Source organism: Amia ocellicauda, chromosome 11, assembly GCF_036373705.1.
Source record: "Amia ocellicauda isolate fAmiCal2 chromosome 11, fAmiCal2.hap1, whole genome shotgun sequence".
Taxonomy (NCBI): domain Eukaryota; kingdom Metazoa; phylum Chordata; class Actinopteri; order Amiiformes; family Amiidae; genus Amia; species Amia ocellicauda.
Genome location: NC_089860.1, coordinates 6,911,188 through 6,923,532, shown reverse-complemented (window position 1 = coordinate 6,923,532; position 12,345 = coordinate 6,911,188). Strand labels below are relative to the sequence as shown.

General features: G+C 39.8%; 1 protein-coding gene across 1 annotated transcript; it reads left to right on the top strand.

Annotated features, from left to right (window-relative positions):
• Positions 1–672: 672 nt before the first annotated feature.
• On the top strand, positions 673–12,124 carry faxdc2 (fatty acid hydroxylase domain containing 2). Its single transcript, XM_066716476.1, has 9 exons — positions 673–742; positions 3,272–3,324; positions 5,227–5,318; positions 5,813–5,916; positions 6,475–6,596; positions 8,268–8,473; positions 8,847–8,952; positions 9,663–9,829; positions 11,534–12,124. Exons 2-9 carry the CDS (start codon positions 3,274–3,276, stop codon positions 11,688–11,690), a joined length of 1,005 nt encoding a protein of 334 aa, XP_066572573.1. The 5' UTR covers positions 673–742; positions 3,272–3,273; the 3' UTR covers positions 11,691–12,124.
• Positions 12,125–12,345: the final 221 nt, after the last annotated feature.

Here is a 12,345-nt window from a genome sequence, read left to right as displayed (position 1 = left end):
ATATTATTTTGTGCCCTTGCTACATGCCCCGGCGTCTGTGATTATTAGTTTCCCACTGACGCACTACGCATGATCAATCGTCCTGATCCAGCCTTTTAGATGTTAAAATAATGATCCAATGAGCTCCCCACTACTTTCTTCTATTTTGCATGTATGCTGTAATGACGGTTGCATACAAATAATTGTTTATGTGGGTTTGTGTTATGCTGGTTATGGTTATGCTGTCTCTTGTGAACAGATCGGTGACCTGTGTTGAACAGCTGCGCCATCCAGATGTTGCGCTACACTGGGAGCGTCTGACAGAGGCGGCACAGGGTCATATCACTTACATGTTACTAACAGCATTGACATGACCCAAATCAAAACTTGTCAATTTGTGCCAAAACCCTACGGCCTATAAATGACACTTTACAGACATGCTAAACTGAAAAATGTTTGTGCTAGATCGTGTGTGCGAAATGTAGGATAAAACCTCACAATTCACGACCTAAAGTCATTTTTGGTTCAATGTGCATTGTGTGTGTCAGAGGACTGTGTTACAATAATGACATTTATTTTATTTATTCGCATCCCTGAGCGCGCATTGCTGTCTACAGGCGACCGGTCAGGTGACCTCGCTCTGCCAATCACGGGCCCCGCACATGACGTCACTTTGATACGGCGCTCGGAGTTTATTTTGCGTCGATTAACCGGAGTGAGGTCGGCAGCTGGACCAGGAGCTCCCGGATCCTACCGAAGCAAGGTGAGCACAAATGGCAGATAATGATGCAGCTCAGCCTTTTTCCATTGCTTTTGCAGAGGAAGACACAAAAATACAGATTGAAACGAAAACCCATCTTGCGAGTTGATGTTATGTGTTGCTTTCAATATGGAGCTAACGATTATTTATGGTGATGCAGGTGGACTTGTTTCGCTGCTCTGTATCATTCAGATTATTCATGCATTATGATTTTGATGTTTAAACATGTACAGGAATTTAGTCAGAAGAAATGGTTTAAAGTCTTTCTTTCTTTCTTTCTTTCTTTCTTTCTTTCTTTCTTTCTTTCTTTCTTTCTTTCTTTCTTTCTTTCTTTCTTTCCTAATTCTTAGTAGTTGAAACTATTCGCACACTTCGTTTGAAACGGTATTCATGGATTGGTTTCGTTTAAAACATACTTTTAATTGAAATGCACTTATTTATCGATTGTATCTGTTGGAAGTTGGTTGAATACTGACTCAAAGAAAATGAAAGATCACTTTCAGTGCTGAGAAATGACAGTTATCGCAAATAATCACGTACAGAAGAGCGTGATTGAACGGTATTATTATTATTATTATTATTATTATTATTATTATATACACAAACAATTTGATGGTGTAGATTCATTCCAATGAGAGCAACTGTAAAGCTGACAAACTATAGTGCTACAAGAAACGCACAGACTATATAATAATAATAATAATAATAATAATAATAATAATAATATTTTTTAAGACTGCATAAAGAAGTCATAACAGAATGTTATAGTCATATTATAACTAGCTGTCAAGAATGTTTAGTAATATTAGAACTAGCTATTAAGTGTTTTTTTATATATATATTTTGAATTAGTCGTGTGAAAATTAGCTATGCATATATACAGGAAGGCAATAGCTGTTTTCACTAAAGCAAGCTTCTCTTATCATACATAAAACCTCTTATTAGTTCGGATACATCAATGAGGTTTATTAATACAGCTGCCCTTGAGTTATAATTCTGAACTGGTAGGCACAAGATTAGTGAAAAAAGAGCAAACATTCCTGCACGAACAGTCAAATAATTAGTATTGCTCTGAAGCAGATTAAATATAATCCTTTATTTTGGCAAAACATACCCATATACTGTACCATACTGAGCTCAGAATTAATTAATTAAAATGATCAGCAATATTAAAAGAAGGTCAATTTAACCTAAGGATAAATGTAAGTACATATCCCAATTGTGTGCACTGCGCCTTTTTTTGTGTACAGAGAGCAAAGTGAACAAAGAAACTGAAATGCAATAGCTTGTTATATAATAATGTCATTCCAGTGCAGATCGCATTTTACAGGACACTGCCCTTTTGCAGCTTTATCTCACAGTGGAATATGAACAGTACTTTAACCTGATATTCAGTTCCTTATCAGGCTCTGTGTTTTGACCCCATAAAGCGCTGTGTTTAGTTGGTAGGCTTGCTTTCCTTTGTTAATCCGTTCCGATTTTCCTAAGTGAATGCTCAGCTGATGACAGTATGAATACATACTGTATACAGTGGGTAAAGTGGGTTAATATTCCTGGATTTCAACTCCTATAAACAGAAAGTCTTCTTTGGCATCTGGGTTCTAACTGAGGAAAGAAAAAGCATTCAGCCCCTGTCACTGCTTCCGTCTCTTGAACCACACACATCTATCCCCAAGGCCGACTCCAGCGCTGTCAATAACAATGCATTGTTTTTCTGGTATGTCAGGTGCACTCTGAAGCACAACTCAGTGGGACAGATCTTGAAATTATTTTAGGTGACAAGTTGTGACATGACTTCCTATTAAATGTACTACTGGAAAAGTCTTGAAAAACATTGTGTTCCTCGCCCGTGTGAAACTCAGAACGTGTTATTTCAGATTGACATTCAGATATACAGCCCTGCAGAGCTGAAATCCATCATCCTGTATAGGTATTGTTAGGTAGTGACGGAAGATGGTGTTAATTTTGACTAATTAAGCCGATAATTGGTTCCTTTATGTAATCAAGTTCTTTGTTCAGGTAAAAACAAGGAGATTATGTGACTATCCAGGACCAGGGATGGAGACCACTACTCTACAGCCGTTCTCAACCCTGGGCCTGGAGGAGCCTCTACCCTGCTGGTTTTTGTTCCAAGTGTGCTCTCATTTACTTAATTGAACCCTTAATTGAAATAGTAATTTGCATACATTTTACTATTTAATTGTGTAACTGCTAAAAAGTTCCTTATGCAATTTTATATTTAACTTAAACCCCCTACCGTTTAAAACAAATAAACGGCTCGGATATAAAATTATAACTTCAATTAAGGGTTTAATTAAGTAATGTAAAGTAGATTGGTTACATTTTAGTTAATCACTTTATAGTTGCACCGTGGTCAACCGTGGTTGAAGTTTGTAAGAAATCAATACAAATATCATAGATATAATATAACACCAATACTGCAGCAAGGGATGCAAGCACAAATCGAGACATATGTTGCTCAGGTAAGGCTATACGCTGAAAACCCTTCAATCCAATGCATTTCTTTTATAGATATGCAGAGACAGGCCGCAGCCAGCTCCCAGTATGGGCGGCCTCAGAAACAGGTAAGTGGACTTAATGTTTGCTTGAACCCTTACAGAGCCAGCTCGGTGATATTACTGTCTTCCTGTTACACAGAGGTCTTATTTTAAAGGGGTAATGTGATGATTTGAGATGAAACCTCTTGATAATGGGTGTGCATATTTCACTATCAGGCAGTTTCAAACAGCTTTTGAGAAAAGAGAGACAAGGTGGAGCTGTTTAAAATAAAATTTAAAAAAATGGCACCAATCAGTATCTGACAAGCTTGACTGATGGAGCATAGCAGAAGAGAAAATGGTAGCAAAACACGAACATACGAAGACAACTTTTTAAGTTATTATTATTATTTATTTATTTATTTATTTATTTATTTATTGGCAGATGCCATAATCCAGGAAGAATAAGATTTACAAAAATGCAAAAGTACAGTTAATTAATACAAAGCATACATCCTAGATCAAAGAGTGCAGGCACGATGCAGTGAAATCCTAGATAAGAGCTACAGGGAGGGGTCATAGGAAAAACCACAGTAAATAATAGGAGATCTAACAATGTATAAGTACACATAATGAAGCACTGTTATATAAAATGCAAAATTACAGGAGTGCAGAACCTCTGAGAATAAGCTTTTATTTGTTCTTGGGCAAGACTAGGCATTCTTCTTGTACATTGATGTCTCACAGATTTCCACATAGCATCAGATCCAGAGCATGAGATCTGAATAGTACCTCATTATTCAAACGGCTGCTAAATTATTACTTCTTTTGCTCCTCTGGGTGTTTTTTAATCAGACCCAGATATTTAAATGGAAAGTGTGGGTGGAGAATAGCACAAATGTGGGCAATTAACTTCCTGGGGTCTCCCTTTCACAGTAATTTCTACACTTGTATTATTTTGCTGTTTTTTAAGAGACTCAGAAGCACATTACTCTAGCATTTATTGACTAACCATACTGTACGTGTGGCTCAACTCACTGCTGTCTTACTTCGGGTTCTACTTGCCAGGCAGCATGATTCTGCTTTTGGTTGCCTATTTGTTTTTAAACACATAAGTACATGTGTAAGAGGAAGAAGAGGGGAAGAAAAAAAAAAAAAAGAAAAACACTTCAAGATTAAGAAAATAACTACTTTCAACTTCCACAGAGAAAACCAACATGTCCATCGGTGAGGCAGGGTATAATTGCCAGGGCATAGGGAGGGAGGGAGAGAGAGAGATTAGCTAGAACTCAGTATGGAAGACAGACACAGTTGGGGTGTGTCACTAGGGTTACTGATGGCTGGGAACAGAGGTGGAATTGTGCTTGAGAAAGGAACCTGCTCCACACAGAGACGAGCACTTGGCCTTAATATGTAGACGGTGTTTTCACTATTCAAGTCATTTTTCATCCTTGTGAGAGCTTTCAAACCTCTACTGCTCTCACTGTTTTCCCTGCAAGGCTATCATTCGAGAAATATATGCATGTGTAGAGGTTGTGGTACTTTCAGATCCTTGAAAGACCCCACGTGCTTTTGTTCCACACAGGGCCTTGGTTACACAACTTATCAAGGTTTGTGATCCGGGCACTTTTAACTCTCTCTCCAGAACTGAATTTGCTTCTACTCAGTTACCAGCTGAAAAACAAAACAAAACCAGACTGAGACCCTCAAAAACTGTTAATAACTTTCCCTAAAGAAAGAAAGAAAAGTCACAGGATTTTATTTTTTCTTCTCTGAAGTGACATTTGCTCCTGATTTCCTAAATGTTTAAAGGTACAGTACAGAAGGTATAACAAAGTGAATGGATATTTGATAAATGTGTTGGAGTGGTTATGGGAGTTAGAAAAACTAAGGTCAAGGATTCCAGATTTTTTCAGATACAGGCCAGGGGGTGGGACTGGGTGTGGCATGGTGCCTTGATGCTTTTTCTCTGTACCTCTGTTCCTTCAGGAGGGCCAGGTGTGGGACTCGGTGAAGAAAGCAGCCTTCGTCCTTGGATCTGGCCTATTCTTCTTGGTGGCGTTTAGGAACTCTGTGACATGGTATTGACAGATCTGGCACAAAACAAATACTGCTACTTCTCCCAGGATAAGCGGGCAGTGCACCGAGAAACCGAATTGTTAACACTCATTTCCCTCTGTGCTCTTGTATTCCTTTATGATCCTCTTAAGCATTGCCTATCAAGGGTTGGAATATCAAAATAATTTGATGTTCCGCAGAAAGAGACTGGTTTCTTCCAATCCCTCAGCAAGTGACACACTCCTCTTTGTGTACTTTAGCACAGTTAGCAATGCATGATGTTTTTATTAGACAAACTATTTAATGCTTGTGCAGCCATGTTGAGAGAACTGTTTCGATGTGGACAAAAAACAACATTAGACCGAAACTGAGCATGCCAGTCTACATATTGTTCTACAAGCATGTTAAATAGTTTCAGCGTGACCTGATTAGATTTGGACTCAACAGGTTTACCATCCCAGGCTCGTGTTGTTTCATACCTGGACTAAAACATGAGGCTTCTCCTCATTTGTTCCAGGCACTTGCAGAGGTTCTGGGGAGCATCGGGGGATTTCTGGCAGACACAGTGGACAAAACTCCACATCGCTTTCAGCGACAACGATTGGGCTTTGTTCTTCTTGGGTGAGAAGCTATACTGTGGAGCTCCTCTTATTGGCCCATTGACATTTACACCCATGACTGCGCCAGATTAGGTTCTGCAAATATGACTAGTTGTAATCGCCACACTTTTCTGCTTTGTTTAAATTCTTATTTCAGTCACGCTTTGATATAAACTGAATACATTTTAGTATACAATTAATACAAACAAAAGTTAAATGTTTACCAGCATACAGTGAACAGGTTATTATTTCTGAATCCGTTAGGCTTCCTATTGACATTTACAAAGTTAAGCCGTATGCTTCTCGGAAGCATTACATAGCATGGGGCAGGGATTCCCAAACCGGTCCTGGAGTAAACCCTGCCCTGTTGGTTTTTGTTCCAACCGAGCTCCTACTACTACTACTACTACTACTACGAACTACTAACATGAACTGTATATTGCATTGTTAGTTCAATTAAGGATTCAATTAAGCAGTTGACAGCTGAGTTGGAACAAATGTTTTGAAACCGCTGGCATGGGGGGTTTCTGTTTATAGGTTGTTTGAAAAACTGAAAATGTGTTCTTCTACTTCTCCACAGGGACAATGATCGTTCCTACCCTGTCGTTCTGGCTGTTCAATTCGGTCCTCATGGTTGCCGATTTAACTGGGAAACCTACTTTCATCACTCGCTACAGAATTCAGATGGACAAGAACAACCCGGTAGGAAGCACAGGCCTCACTGTTCACAGAACAATAAGAGCAGAATTCACCCTGTACACAGCGTGACAAATGAGCATAGAAAACAGGATGTGTTTAAGAAATCACGCAAGCTTTAGTCTTTAGTTCGATGGATATTAATAATCTTTCTTTGTAGTTCAGATATCATATCAATTACAGATTGGTTATGAATGTCCTAATTAAATAAGGTATGTTTGGTTTGTAGCTGTGATGATCACTTAATATTCTCTTTGATCTGCTTTATAGGACTAACTTGATCAACCCAAGAAAATGTGAGGTTTTGGATTGAAAATGAGCTGAGCTGAGTTTGCCAGAGAATTTTGCAGGGCTTTATTCACATGATAGTACGAAACAGGCCAGAGAGAGGGGAGGAGAACAGGTGGTCCTCACACTGAATGAAATAGGATTATACATTGGAGGGCCCATACAAAATGAAACCTACTCATGCACATCCACAATACGGATCTAAAGATGAGCATGCAGAAAACCGATTACTCAATCGTAAATTAATGTTGAACATGTTTATAATTTTATTTTTATTTGAATAATTGTCATTTGGCCATGACATACCTGACAAAACAGTTTCTGTAGATTCATTTTATTTGTTTTTATTTTTGCTCACAGCAGCAGTTTCTCTTCTAAAACATACAAAGTCCACTTCCATGAGATAAAAAACTGATGTCTCAGTGTACAGGACAAACAAACTGATTTGATGTGACCTATTACAGACATATGTGAACTGTCCCCTAATACAGTATATATGCCAGCCATCCAACGGGGCCTAGCGTGACCACAGCCTGCTGCATGTGACTGAACTCTGCTCAGCTGCTGTTACGCGACTCGCTTATCTGGTCCAAAATGTTATTTAGTTTATCACTTTCATTCAATTGCTCCCTGATTACAGTGCTAGGTACATGGGGAAGATGCAGCTGGTGCCGTATCGTTTTATAACGCAGCCCTATCTTAACCTTGACATAATACACTTATTTGTCCAAAGCAGTGGTTCTCAAACCTGTCCTGGAGAAGCCCTTACCCTGCTGGTTTTTGTTCCAACCAAGCTCTCAATTACTTAGTTGAACCCATAATTGAATTAATTTGACTCTTTAAATTGTATAACTGATAAAAAGTTGGTTCCTTAATATTTTCCTTATACAATCCTCTGATTTAGGAAATTAGTTCAATTAAGTGTTCAATTAAGTAATTGAGAGCTCGGTTGGAACACAAACCAGGAGAGTAGGGGGTCCCCCAGGACAGGTTTGAGAACCACTGGTCTAAAGTGGCTCACACTTGCAGGGACTGTGTTTGTCCCGGGACCATGAGGCCATCGGTGTAAAAGGCCTGGCAATCCCAATATTAAAAAAAAAAAAAACTCCCCAGAAAAACAGGGCCTTTTCAGAAAGCCTCTGGAACAATGGCATATGGTACAAATACAAATAGCACCCTGGGGAACCTTCCATCCAATATCCCTGCTCTCTTGAACACTGCGTCATGTACTTCTACAGATACAGGCCATTATGGACACAACTGGTGACCACACTATGTCACCCTCTGGTTTGTACCATTATAATAGTAATTTGATACAGTACCTTTCATCATAAATAGAACATCACAAAGCCCTTTACAATTCAGCATCAAAAACCTTCACTGCCACAGGTCGACCCAGTGAAGCTGCGCCAGGCAGTGAAGACAGTGTTTTACAACCAGTTGTTCCTGTCCATGCCCATGGTGGTGGCCATGTACTGTCTGATGAAGTGGCGGGGGAACCCCTGTGGCCCTGAGCTGCCCACCTTCCACTGGGTGCTGCTGGAGCTGACCGTGAGTGGGCTGCTGGAGGAGATCCTGTTCTACTACTCCCACAGGCAAGGGCACCGCCTCGACCCGATCCGCCCAGTTAAACACGAGGGCGCTTATAACTCTACGGTGGAGGTGGAGGGCAGTAGGGTGTAATTGGAAGGGAGAAGCTTATCAGAATAGTTTTCAATGGTGCAGATGGGCAGAGCTGAGCTGCAATAACAATTAAAAATGATGATGTCATACTCATCATGCCATCGGCCAGCTGCTGTCATCCTGCCCTCTGAATCGCCAGATTCACAGCCTGGCAGCTGTGTACAGTGACCTTTTACCTGTCGGAAACATAACCAGTAAAGCCAACTAAAGCATCATTTTGAACTGCATTTTTTATAGACCCTAAACAGTCCTGTATTAAATGGGGAAATGTGTGATTTCTTCAAGGTTGTTCCACCACCCAGCTCTGTACAAACACGTCCATAAGATTCACCACGAGTGGACGGCGCCCATCGGAGTGGTCTCTCTGTATGCGCATCCTGTGGAACACGTGGTAAGTTTACTGTGCGGCCCACATAAAGGCTCTCTTTCTCCCCTTTCGGCCCCCTTATTAGAAACCCGAATTAATTAGTTTAGATCAGTCCAGTATTCTTCATTCCCCCCCCCCAAAAGCATCAGAAATTCAGATTTGTAAGTGTTACAGTACTGTTCATGGTCAGCATACAGTTGTTAGTGGACAGAATTTCCAACCCAGCACTGAATGTGTTGTTGATTGAACGATACTTAATTACTTATTTTCTGTAAAACCAATTTACAAGATCACATTATCAGAATCTATCTATTTTTATGCAAATCAGCCACAGAATTGCTTTTTATCCCCCAGGAATATATACATCATGTAAGTTGTCTTGGATAAAGACATTGTATTCAATGACTTAATAATAACATCAATCAATCACATTTTATTGATAGAATGCTCACTGCCACACTAAAGCACTATATAAGCAGATCAATTAAAAAACAAAATGAAAATCAGCTCCAGAATATGAACATAGGTAATATTAACAGTTTCATAAAAAGTTTTTAGGCGAGATTTAAAAAGGCAAATTGTCGAGATGCTTCTAGATAAGGAACTCCACAAAGGGGATAACAAAGCCACCACCAGTAATACAAATACATTTGATGATAATCCCCTTCGAGTCCCTGTGAGCTGGACTGCCTCCTACGTTGAATCCTAAACACAGCTGCCCCTTACCTCCTCAGCTGTCGAACATGCTGCCCGTCCTGTGCGGACCCATACTGATGGGCTCCCACGTTGCCACCACAATGCTGTGGTTCACCATGGCCCTGCTGGTCACCACCATCTCACACTGCGGGTACCACCTTCCCTTCCTGCCCTCGCCCGAGTTCCACGACTTCCACCACCTCAGGTAAGCCGGCTGGGGCAGGGCAGCTGCCAAATGTGCTGCAAAGCCAGACAACACTTGAGCACAGTTACAATTACAGGGCCTTACTGATCAAAACAGTTAACTGCAACCGAACACCTGCTTTTCCTTTTTTTTTTAAATGTATTCTGGGGTGTTTAACCTGTGTTAAGTGTTTATTCTTCTCTGTGATACTAGGAGCTTGTATTTCCTTCTTTGAAACAGCAGATCAAATGAGCAGCAAAGAAGTGCAATGAAGGCAGCTCACATACCATGACAGGCCCCCCTTCATTTGAAAAATCATTCCCAAAGTCATTTAGTTTCATAAACGCTGCGTCTTGCAATAAGTTATGTATTAAAGCTAACCAAACAGTACACAGGTTCACAGCAGTCCTGTGCCCTCAACAACTGAGCGGATTGTAAACTTCACCCCCCCACACACACTTTACAAAGAGGCACACAGTAATAATAATAACTTCTGACCACATTCTCACAACACAGATTTTTACTGTGAAGAGCATTGGTACAAAACAAAGTCAAACATAAATGAATGACAAGTTAGCTTTTTCAAACTTCAGAGCAGACTCCATAGCATGCATTATAGCATCCTCTTGTGGTACCATGACAGTATTGCCCCTTGCTTTACTGAAAGAGTGATTCCCAGCCCTGGCACTGATGGAGGACCCCCTACCCTGCTGGATTTTGTTCCAAACGAGTTAATCTAACCCTTAACTGAAGTTATAATTTCCTACATCAGAGCCTTTTAATAATTTTACACAGTAGGGGTTTTAAGTATAAAATTGTATAAGGAACTGATTAAAGAACCAACTTTGTATCAGTTACAATTTAAAAAGTGAAATGTAAGCAAATTACTTAAATTAAGGGTTAAATTAAGTCATCGAGAGCTCGGTTGGAACAAAAACCAGTGGGACCAGAGTTGGGAACTACTGCTTTAACCAAAACATTGACCACATTTGAGCCACATATGACAAGTAAAGGGCTTTGAGCTCAATCACAATTTCAACATTCAGGAATGACTCCAAACCTTTATACACTTTTCAAAGATGACCTTTGCCAGAGTTCATTTTGATCCTCAATTCATTTTAATGTGGAGTGGGTCGCCAAAATGTCAAAATGGCCTCCCACAGCTTTTTTAAAAAAGTGTTTTGAAATTTGAAAAACTTCTTAACTATGTATCCAGTAGAAGCAGCAAGACATTTCATCTGAACCTCGAGACTGGATTCGATGTTTCAACACGACCCTTCTCGTTATGTAGCAGTAAATTAAGCATTAAGTAATTTGCCTGGGCAGTCCAAATAGTCTCTGCTCTGGAATAAGGACTGTAAACCTTGGCCTTTACAAGGAGAGAATAATAAAGACAGTTTAACAATCTGTGGAGCGTTTCACAGCTAACTTTTTTTTTTTTTGTTTGTTGTCAAGGGATTGCAAGTTTGTGTCTTTAACTTGTATCTTTACCAAAACAGGTTAAACCAATAAATAATCTTGGTTCTCATTGCTTGGAATGAAAATTTTAAATTTAGCTTTATATAAACGAAAGCCTGTTTGCTTAACCAGAAGGTCTGCACCAAATAAAGCTAATTTCTCTGCAGGCTTATCTCCAATAGTAGCATTTTCTTCACTAATCTCATCTGTTGTAGAGAGCTGGCTATTGGCCGACACTCTTTTGAGCTCACTGTGTGTCGATCACAGGTTTAATCAGTGTTACGGGGTGCTGGGGGTTCTGGACCGGCTGCACGGGACTGACGTGGCTTTTAAGCAGAGCCGCGCCTACGACCGCCACCTGCTGCTGCTGAGCCTCACCCCCCTCAATGAAAGCATCCCCGACCCCCCCAAGCAAAAAATGTGAACCCCCGCCCAGCGACCCATGTCGAGAGCAGGAGCAGGAGCAATAGCTGGACCCTAAGGACAACGTTCTCCAGGTTGAGTGATCAGCCTGTTCAATCATCTGGTGTTGTCAAACAAGAACACCAATCAGTCACTGATTTACACTGAAAAACACTAAAGCACATTCATGAAAAGATCTTATTTTACTCTTACACAAATGTTATATAATAATTATTTAACTACTACATAGATCTTTCACATTTTATATATTTTTACAGAAAAGTATTTTAAATGATCTTAAAAATCATAGCCTTGAAATCAAGTTAACGTTCCAGTAAACTGTTTAAACTTCAGGCTGGATTTTATTTAAATAACGATTTTGGTTTTCCTTCATAGTTTTGACAATCAAATGCTTTGATTTGAGATTGAACTGATTTTGAACTAATACAAATAAAAACTAAAAACAAAAAAAGTGTTAGTTTTTTTTTTGACATTTTAAAAACCCTAGTTTTGCTTGTTTAAGGAGAAAATATTTAGTTTTGAGTCCACCAGTGCAAACTCTGGACTGGAAGCCTGTCCTATCAAGTGATACAGATGTCAGCACAACAGCCATACTACTCACACACTGACCTTCCACAATCATACCCATACATACAGAATTCAGCACAAAAGAGTCT

Coding starts and splice junctions, on each gene's coding strand:
- faxdc2 (XM_066716476.1), top strand. CDS start 3,274: ATGCAGAGACAGGCCGCAGCCAGCTCCCAGTATGGGCGGCCTCAGAAA. Junction 3,325..5,226: donor ATGGGCGGCCTCAGAAACAG/GTAAGTGGACTT, acceptor CTGTTCCTTCAG/GAGGGCCAGGTGTGGGACTC. Junction 8,474..8,846: donor CTGTTCTACTACTCCCACAG/GCAAGGGCACCG, acceptor GATTTCTTCAAG/GTTGTTCCACCACCCAGCTC.